At 42.7% G+C, this 10,692-nt stretch overlaps 1 protein-coding gene across 1 annotated transcript in view; it reads right to left on the bottom strand.

The window, feature by feature from the left end:
• Positions 1 to 7,991, bottom strand: part of sun2 (Sad1 and UNC84 domain containing 2) — a 35,596-nt gene extending 27,605 nt beyond the window's left edge. Inside the window, exons 1-3 of the mRNA XM_058381572.1 lie at positions 7,844 to 7,991; positions 7,194 to 7,405; positions 418 to 507 (exon numbers count right to left, since the gene is read on the bottom strand). Of these exons, the coding sequence (XP_058237555.1) occupies positions 418 to 430 (13 nt within the window). The 5' untranslated portion in view covers positions 431 to 507; positions 7,194 to 7,405; positions 7,844 to 7,991. The remainder of the gene's footprint in view (positions 1 to 417; positions 508 to 7,193; positions 7,406 to 7,843) is intronic.
• Positions 7,992 to 10,692: the final 2,701 nt, after the last annotated feature.

Raw genomic sequence — 10,692 nt, 5'->3', positions numbered from 1 at the left:
ATCCTCCCTGGACCCCTCCCCATGGAGCCTCCATGGGCCCCACCTCGCAACATACAGGAATTAAAGGATACTTTTGATAGGTATTGACCACTGCTTCCCGGGAACCCCCCACAAGAGCTGCAGTTTTGGAGATGGTCTGATCCACTCGTCTTAGCCATCACAATTTGTCCCTTCGTCAAACTTGCTCAAATACTTACCCTTACGCTTGTCCATTTTTCCTGCTTCTAACATCAACTTTGAGGACAAAATGTTCACTTGCTGCCTAATATATCCCACCCACTAACAGGTGCTATGATGAGAAGATCATCAGTCTTATTCACTTCACCTGGCACTGGTCATAATGTTGTACCTGATCGGTTTAACTAATCGTTTTATTTTAGTTCATATTATAGTGTTTGTGTTAGGAGATAAACATACCTTTTTCTTGCATACTTGTGCTGCAGCTTTTGTGATCACTTTGAGATGGAGATGGAATTTTCCTGGTCAGGTCAGGGTGGATAACAGAGTCTAAGAATAATCAAATGAATTAAATAAATGAATAAATAATCTGTCTTTAATTCATTATACTGTACATTATAAACCATATTTTACAGAGCATTATTACACCGTTATATTTATTAGGCAACATCACTACTATAGGCAGGATGGTGTACACTTCCTGCTCGCCACCACACGGGGGAGACATTACACCGCGTTACAGCTGAACGCAGCGAACTCAATTCACCTGCTGTCTGATTTTCATTTGATTTTCTTCATGTGTTTTGTTCTCTCGCTTAAACATTCAGCAGTTAATATTGCCCATGTTTATTCTGACAGACAGACGCAGTACTTTGTGTCATTTCAGTAGAATAGAATCTCTAATTTATCAGCACTAACTTGATATTCAGTTCAGGACTCATTACAAATACCTCCATGGTAACGTCTCACTGCTAGCTAGCGAATAAATTCCCTGCTACTTGACTAAACCCAAGTGGAAATCCTCTACACCTTATATTTTACATATCAGATGCTAATCTGTAAAAATCACACGTCAACTCTTCTCATTGCACGGCTGTGTGTTAGTTTAGACCCACAGAGCATCGATGCTAACTATAAGAACTAGCAAGACACATGCCTCAACGTTTTTACACGTGTACTGTTTCTTTAGAAATCATAATATAGACACAAGAACAGTACATGCAGTGTGTATTGAACTGTGTGCGCAGAATAAAATTAGCATTTTTATGAGGGTGTTTTGCTCGTGTTACAGTGGCTCAAGCTCATAAGAAATGCTTTTAGACACTGTAAGTGTGTCTGTGTGTGTGTGTGTGTAAAAGAGCGAAAGAGAGAGAGACAGAGAGAGAAAGAGGGAGAGAGAGAGAGAGCGACAGAGTCTGTGTAAGATCTTGTCCTTGGCTTCAGAACTCCATATGTTAGCATGCTAGTTTTGGGGGTTAAAGGAGATAAAACGTGGAAGACTTTTCCAGGATTTGGGAATTTCTGGAAGTGTGAGTGTCCTCCCCTGCAGGGTCATCGCTCACTACCTCACAGTACTGTATGAAATACCACTGCTGTGATCTTTATCTCTCTAATGCTGTTGCTATGATTCCTAACACACTCCGAGCCAAAGAGCCTACACACACACACACACACACACACACACCTGCACCCAGAACCAGACAGCCCTATTTTTGTAATTAAGGCTACATTTGATGTCTGTAAGAGAGGATTATTTCTTTGAGGCATGTTGTTTGTTGTTTCAATCAGTCGACATTTTTAAGTCTTATTTCCATAAACCATGATTACATTCCTGCTTTTCCTTCCTTTTCTTCCCCTCATGTTCTTCCAAAATGGTTTTTTCCCCCTGATTCCCGCCCACCAGCTCGCTCTGGGATCCTTTTCGACCCTGTGTTTCACAGGGAAGCGTAACTGACTCAGAGGAAAGATCTGCCCTCTTCTACATACCTGACCTCAGAGATGCACAGGATTGGTTAGTGAAGCTGTGATTGACAGCAGAGAGACAGTATGCCCCACCCACCCAAGGTGCTTGATCGGATTTCCGGTCATGGAGAGTGAAGTGACCCAGTGTTTTTCTTGTGTTTTCTCTTTCATTGCAGACAAAAGTATTGGCTCCCTAAGGATTGGGTTAAAGTATTGGCACCCTCTGGGCATGGGTTTCAGTAAGCTGTTCAAATTTTGTTGAATTCTACCTAATGTGCTACTCTGCTAGCTTGCTAACTATCCAGTGAAGTTAGTCAGTGAAGGTTCATCATGGCAGACATTTTGAAGTAGCAAAATATTCCTGGGTTACTCCAGTTTACATGTATAAACTGCCTGACCCTCCTTTTTTTTGCTAGTTTGTACAGGAGGTTGGGTCCAACGACAAAGCCTTCTGGGTAAGTTCTGTTCCTGAACTCTCCACTGATGTGAATTCGATCCCTCGGGCCTTAAGATGGTGACGAGGAGGAAATGGTGTGGGGAAGTCGAGGACGGTGCGTTAAAAACAGAACTGGAGAAGCGGTACACTGGTGCTTAACTCCACCCACAACACGGATACACGCACACAAACACACACACACACACAGGCTACACAAGCAGTTTGGACAGAAACACACTTGTGCAGGACAACTTGGGAGGGACGAGAGGACAGGAATAAATGAGCAGCCACCAACCTGGAACTTTCTGAATACAGTCCAAAGGGAGGGAGAAAGAGAAAGAGAGAGCGAGAGAGAGAGAGAGAGAGAGAGAGAGACTGAGAAGTCAGTCAGTCCGAAACTGAGGAAGACAGAAGAAAGAAAGCAACTCAGAGAGAGAGGGAGAGACAGACAGGTCTGGATTGTCCCCAAATGTGTCCCAGTGGTCAGTTCTCTTTTTGGGAGGGTCCATTCCGCTACAGAATAGACCATTGTTAACCTCACAAAATTTCCACACACACACAGCCGTTGTGTCTGGTGGTGGGTATGCTAATGGACGGACAATTATTTTCCACCTTCATTGTTCTCCACTGTGTGTGTGTGTGTGTGTGATCAGAGCAAATCAGCTGCATCTTTTGCTAATCATACAGACAGTAATTATGAGCAATTGGTGCTAAGCTGTGGATCCCCATGTGTGTGTGTGTGTCATTGTTTGATCTCTAAATAATCTTGGTGTGTGTGTGTCAACTTAACCCTTCATCAAAGCTTCCTTTGTCTTTTTAGACCCAAACCTGCACCCAGCTGTACGCACACACACACACAGACTTTGAAGATTTTTTCCCTCATTACACTTACTACATCTTGAGCAAGTGGGTTGTGAGTCTGCTTGTTAGCGCTTTAACACCTGACCGTGACACTTCCTGTGAAACACTTCCTGTATCTATTCCTCCATCCAGCTCTAGGCTTAGTAAACTATTCACTATCTATCTATTTATCCTTCCATCATGGAGGACATTTAGCTGCCACGCTCTGTTAGCTTCCATCCGTCGTTTGCCGTATCAGCATGCAGGATCGGACAGCTCCTATCGAATAGAGCGTGGTTAGCTGCTGTCCTCTGTTAGCCGCAGTTTATCATTAGCTCCATTAGCAAGGAGGCTTTAGACAAAACAGACTAGATAGCGTTGTCCCTCTGTGGGAACTCGACCTCTTCCGATGGTGATAAGCAGAAATCCGTGGAATGTCAGAACTTAGGGATTTCCCATAATTCCCGGAGTTGAAAATGTGCTCCTGACAGTTGCAGTTATTCACATGGCTGACGTCAGACACTTTGTGCTGCGCTCTCAGTCCTCTCTGGTATTTCCACATGGCTCCATATTTGTCTAATACAGAGGCCTTCCTGTGGTGTGTGTGTATATATGTGTGTGTTATCACAAGAGCAGGGTCTTGGCACTTCTATTTACCCGCTGACCTCTTGGAGCTAAACTAGTCCTCTGTGTGTGTGTGTGTGTGTGTGTGTGTGTATGTGTGTGTATGGCAGCCTATTGTCTTGCAGCTTGTTATCATTGGACTGCAGTTTCCTCTGCTGGAAGGGAGAAAGAGAGAGAAACTTAATGCTGATAAAGGCCTAATTTAAGATATAAGCCACACACACACACACACACACACACACACAGAATCAGCCAGACAAATAATCACTGATTTTGAAGATGCTTTTCATTCTTAAATCAATATTTTAACCTTTCAGTGCATGTGTCTGAACCTGTAGGTCTCCGATCCCAGACGAGCATAGCAAACACGCAAACACACACACACACACACCACATGACCTCAGATGAGAGGAATGCGGTCGAAAATAGAGTGAGAGGCAAAAGACAAGGAGGGAGGAAAGGCATGAAGTGAGAGTGCAAGGGGAAAGAGTGAGAGAGAGTCATACTGACAGGAGAGAGAGAGATCAAGTCTGTACACAAAGTGTACACACACACACACACACACACACAGGACTAGTTTAGCTACAAGAGGTCAGCGGTTAAACAGAAGAGCGAGACCTCGCTCTTGTGATCTCTCTCTCTCTCTCTCTCACTCTCTCTCACACACACACACACACACATGCACACTCCATATGATTGACATGTTGATGCTGTGTGCCCATATTCCTGTCATTTTTCTCTCTCTCTCACATCTCCACACTTGCTGTCTGAAGGTGGCAGCCATTACTTTTCAGCCAGAACATTCTTTAGTCAAAGATCCGGATGAACGATGACTCTCGCTGTCAAGAATCAGAACATAGCGAGAAGACGGCAGACAGATGTGCACCTACCTCACTCGGAGGAAAGTGGCGTCCGCCCTCTGCCACATCCATCACCTCACAGATGCTCATGATTGGTCACTGTGATTGACCAGGTTAGGAAGCGATTGCTCCACCCACCCAGAAAGAAGGTCCATTTCTGCTCTCTTAGACTGGATGGGTTCAAGCTTGCTGTGTCTGGACCATACGTGAATGCTACACCTAGCATGCTAGTTTAACGTGACCTGTATTGTTAAACTGCGTCACTGTTCATGTGAAATATCCACAAGCCTTTTTTTTGCTTCATTTCTAGGCTGAAAAACAATATTAGTTCACATAATAACTTCACCTCTTGCTAACTACCTTACCAGTAAACTAGCATACTGGTTTAGACCACTACATAACATTAACAAGCTTGCTAGCAAATTAGGCTGCTAGTTTAAAATTAAGCAACAATGTAGTGTTAATAAAAATGGCATAATTTTCCAACGTCCATCTTCTGAGGTAATTTGACCGTGCCTTGACGACCAGCTAGCTGCAGCTACTTTGTTGTTAGCTTCAGTTAGATTTTAGCTGCTTCAATTCCTGAGAAAGGGCTGCTCTTTAAACCGACACTGATGTCGTTTCAAACCTTCTAATTTGAGAGATTTGACTTGAGCCAGTGAAGTTGTGTAAGGTGGTGATGGGGATTCCCTTCCAGGGGGAACTGGTGAAAGACGAGGGCGTGTTTAAAAATAGTGTTGGAACGTAGCGTCTCTCTCTCTCTCTCTCACTCTCTTTCTCTCTCTCTCTAGCTAGACACAGCTCTCTGATGTCATCAGCTGTGAATCACCGGCATCCCCAAGCTTATCTGCTAAGACAGACCACTTAGTCACCGGCTTCATGTGTGAATGTGTGTGTGCGTGTAAGCATGCGTGTTTATATCATATATTACCCTGCCTGCTATCCGGTGACTAGAAGGTGGAATTCCTTATCAGTGACTTTATCTGACTGCAGGTGTGTGTGTTTTCTGTCAGGATGTTTTTTGAGCCTTAGTTACTGGTTGTAAATGACTTAAGAAGTTCATCAATTCATTCGAATTTCTAATATTTTTTTACTGCAAATATCATTATTTGGGTTTTACGTTTGATCCTAAGGCTGATTAGCAGACATCAGAATTTTATGCTAGCTCTAAAATGGCGGCACTTGATGTCTGTTGTCTGATGTTGGGGAATTCCTTAACTACCAAGTTTATGACATTTCCCACTAGACAAAGAATCTTTCCCCTGAAATTACATCAGAACAGTGTTTTGCTTTCCGGGGGAAACTTTTTAAGCTGGAATTGTTGCTAGGGAAGCAGGAAACAATAAGGGTTCAGCTTGATGGTATTGTTTTTGAACTTTTCATGATTAGAAAACATTTTGATTGGAATACTAAGCAGCTCTGTCACCGAAATCAAAGAAAACGCTGACTAGACTTTCTGCTTTAAACTTTAAACTGATTTGTTGGGAAACAAGACAAAGAGGAAGAGGAAATATGGAGGCAGAGGAGATTCTTCTGAGATACACAGGCAGCTACAGTGAAAAGAAGCAGGAGACATGTCGTGTTTGTTTTTATTTTTTGCTCTTACTAGTTGGACCTGATAGAGATGATGAGAAGATTATTACGCTTACGTTTTGTCCGGACACATCTGCGGCTGCTTAACCAGATTCAGGGATCTGCTGCGCGTGACAGCGGAAGAATTCGATTCCTCTCAATCAAACATGCTGGAAAGTGTTGGAGCTTCAGGTACAGATCAGATGTTAAAGAAATGTATGACATAATGGAAGAGTCGTTGCATTTACACACACACACAGACACAGAGTTGTAATAATCATGGGGACCAAATGTCACCTAATGGAGACCTCTCTGAATTTATTATGTGTGAATGTGTGTTTTTATTTCATTTTATGCCTTGTCTCTTCCATCATGTCAGTGCTTGATCTGTGTGTGTGTGTGTGTATAGGGGAGGAATGAATATAGGAAAATATGCCTTCATCCAACATCTGTGAGATTCTGAGCCATCTTTTCCTTTTGTTCAATCTCACAATCTGACCACACACACACACACACAGAAAGAGAGAGATACACAATTTCCATAAAATAGACAAAGGCTTTGTTTGACACTGTATGTGTGTATCTGTCTGTGTGTGTGTGTGTGTGTGTGTGTGTGTGTGGCGTGAGAGAGAATGTAGTTAGGGCCAGTCGCAGGCCAGCAACGACCCCAATCACACTCAGAGCCTCAATGCTGGCATTGATGAGTGAAAGGGAGAGAGAGAGAGAGAGAGGGAGAGAGAGAGAGAGAGATGGACAGATTTATGAAAATTTATCAGACATGCAGTCATGGGTGGCTGAAGTGAGTCATCACCAATACAGCACCATGACTTGTCCTTTTATTTCTGTGTGTGTGTGTGTCACTGCTCTTCTTTGAACAGTCTACTCACACAATCAGCGTGAACATTTCTGATGTGATCTCTGTGAAACGTGAAGATACACACCTTAAAGCAGAATTCAAACGTACACTCCGTTTTCCGTTTCCCGTCGCAAAACACAGCCGGTCGGTCGAGTCGGTACACGTCGAGTTTAACGACACAGATTCCTGACGCTGATTCGGGGGGGACGGACGGAGATGTCAATCAAGTATGCGCTTTAAATACTACTACCACGCCCGTTAGGTTGCCTGGATTTTCCTGTGGGCTGACCGGCGATGCTTGAGTGGACAAATAAATAAACAACAACAAAAAAATACATCAACGTGTGTGTGATCATTATTTCATCATGTTGGCTTGCATTCGGAAACTCAGTGGCACAACCTCAACCTAGAACTGGACCGGACACATTGTAGGTTTTAAAGGTGGTTCATAAGGACTTCAACAGAGACGCCACACCCCTCACAGCCTCAACAGAAAAAATGGGATGGAACATATGAAGGTACTAATTTGCATACCAGAATGTAATTGGTCCCTAGAAACACAGCATATTTTATGACATCACAAACTGTTTACAAAATCGACCCTGACATCAGGTTGAATTTATTAAGGTCCAAGCATGTTTATTATTTTACACCATCCCTGTGACTTCAATCAGTCAAATCATTCCATGACTGTTAATGAGAGTATGCAAGAATTCAGTATTTTGGTCATATTACCTGGGAATACTCTGCTAATTACATCTTCCGAACTGAAACGTGTTCACGACCTTGATGTGACCTCGTCCGCAGGTCTGAACGTATCGGTCCTTATCGCTGCCTCCTTCATCTCCCTCCATTGACTCTGTGATTGCTACATTCACTCTCACTGCAAGAGAAAGCGCTTATCAGAGAGCGGCGTGTTACAGCGTAGCGCACACACACACACACACACACACACTAATCCTTGTATTGTTATGATTATGGGGACCAAATGTCATTAAATGGAGACCACACAGACACACACACAGAGGAATGTGTTGTGATTCATTGTGAGCCCCTTTCTTATGGAGACTGGAATTCTGCTCTATAAGGCAATGCCAATATTCCTGTAATATTGTTTGTTTTTTTGACGCGGTCCTCACAAAGAGAAGAATACAAACTCTAATACTTACACGGTGTAGACAACCCAAACAGCAGCTGCTGGATGTCACGGGTATAAGTGAGCGCAGCATGAGGGTCGAAGAAAAAAAAAACTCTTGTGTAAAAGATGGCAGGAAAACATTGTTTCGTTTCCCAGTCCTGTGACTTTGAGATCATAAAAGGTCATAAAGGTCAAGATGCTGAAGCTAATATCTGTAAAAAAGTGTACAAAAGATATCAGACACCTGTTGCCTGTGGGCGGAGCATCTGAGGGCAGGGCATGTGAGGGCAGGGCATCTGTGGGCAGAGCATCTGTGGGTGGAGTATCTGAGGGCAAGACTACTACAAACTTGTACCTGTTCATGACATCCTCAATATTTCATAGTTTTCTCCGAAAAAATGTAGCACTAGCATTTACCTCTGTTCAGTTGAGGTATCTAAGATCTTACTGTTATTTAACATGCTGTCTGTAAACTAGCCATCAACCAGTTAGCTGAACTCTCAAGCAAGTTTCTCTTGTATGAATCGGTGACCCCTTGTGGTCCAGCCCGGAATAACATGCAGGCACAAGAAGACAAAACAATAATGGCGTGTGCTCTGTGTATGTATTCGGTACAACATGCTAACAGTTAACGTTTTTAGCTGGAAATGGTTTCTTAGCTGTTTTTGTTGTGTTAGACAAAATTTACATGGCTCTTGAGCGCCATGTAAATACACTCACTAGCTTAAATTACCTGTCAGAAAAAGCTAATAAGATGATAGAAGTCAGCTAGCATTACTCTACTGTGCCACTTCCACTAACATAGATGACGTGTTTGGCATGGGTAAGGTTTTGAAAAAATCAGCAGCCTCAGCACGTTTTGGGTGTTTACTTTACCCATGAGCATTTACCAGTAACTGTTTATCTCCGCTGGAATCTGTTGGAAAACTTTCAGTCTGGAATCCTCTCCACTTTTGTGTCCTAACACGACGCGTAAGTCTAATAAGGAATCCGGTGAGGAAGGTTTGCTAATCACTTCAACACAAACCCAGGATCCAGCTCTACATCGAACCCTACAAGCACAATCAAAGCTACATGATGCAGTAAACAGAGAGATTTGTAATAAACATCCAGCAGACTGGATCTAAAAAGAGATAAAACCTTGCTAACAAACAGCAGAAGTCACTGATTGGTGGGCGTGCCCTAATATGCTAATGAGTAGGCTTGATTGACAGTAAATAGAGGGATTTATAATAAACATACATTTTCAACTATTTTAGTTTTCACACCTCGTGTTAGCTTTCACTTGATAGGTTAGCTTTCCCTTGCAGTTGTAGCTTTCACTCACTAGATTAGCTTTCTCTTGCAGTTGTAGCTTTCACTCTCTAGGATAGCTTTCCCTTGTGGTTGTAGCTTTCACTTGCTAGATTAGCTTTCTCTCGTGGTTGTAGCTTTCACTTGCTAGGTTAACTTTCCCTTGCAGTTGTAACTTTCACTTGCTAAGTTAACTTTCCCTTGCAGTTGTAGCTTTCACTCATTAGGTTAGCTTTCTCTAGCAGTTGTAGCTTTCACTTGCTAGGTTAGCTTTCCCTTGCAGTTGTAGCTTTCACTTGCTAAGTTAACTTTCCCTTGCAGTTGTAGCTTTCACTCATTAGGTTAGCTTTCTCTAGCAGTTGTAGCTTTCTCTTGCAGTTGTAGCTTTCTCTTGCAGTTGTAGCTTTCACTGGCTAGGTTAGCTTTCCCTTGCGGTTGTAGCTTTCACTCGCTAGGTTAGATTTCCCTTGCAGTTGTTGCTCTTACTCACTACGTTAGCTTTCCCTTGCAGTTGTAGCCTCCACTCGCTACGTTAGCTTTCTTTTACATTTGTAGCTTTCACTCGCTAGGTTAGCCTTCCCTTACAGTTGTAGCTTTCACTCGTTTGGTTAGCTTTCTCTTGCAGTTGTAGCTTTCACTCGCTAGGTTAGCTTTCCTAGCTGTAGCTTTTACTCATGAGGTTAGCTTTCCCTTACAGTTGTAGCTTTTACTACCAAGATTAGCTTTCCCTTGCGGTTGTAGCTTTCACTCATCCAGATACAGTACAGTCCAGATACAGGTTCATTTATTGTGGATTTTTACTTTTTTACTTTTCCCAGTATATCGCAGATTTTTATTTTTATTCGTTTTTATGTTGAAATAAGGTAATTTATTAATAAAAATATAATTATTAATTACAAAATATAAACATTAATTAAAATAAAGTAAAACGTTAATAATATATCAAATACTGTACAGCATAATGTTGTTTAGGAAAGCGTGGTGTGGGGAGACAGTACGGCTGGAGGAACGAGCCCGGCCAATCGGAATGCCCCATTCATTTAATCACGGTTGTGATTGGCTGCTGGCTATGCGTGCAGTTGGGGAAAGGGAAGCAGAATTCTCCAGCATCCCAGTTTTTCGCGTGTCACTGTCCCGAGTGTTTGGTGTTGTT

This window comes from Hemibagrus wyckioides, linkage group LG27 (assembly GCF_019097595.1).
Source record: "Hemibagrus wyckioides isolate EC202008001 linkage group LG27, SWU_Hwy_1.0, whole genome shotgun sequence".
NCBI lineage: Eukaryota > Metazoa > Chordata > Actinopteri > Siluriformes > Bagridae > Hemibagrus > Hemibagrus wyckioides.
The sequence above is the reverse complement of the archived record's forward strand: the minus strand, read 5'-3'. Positions and strand labels throughout refer to the sequence as shown.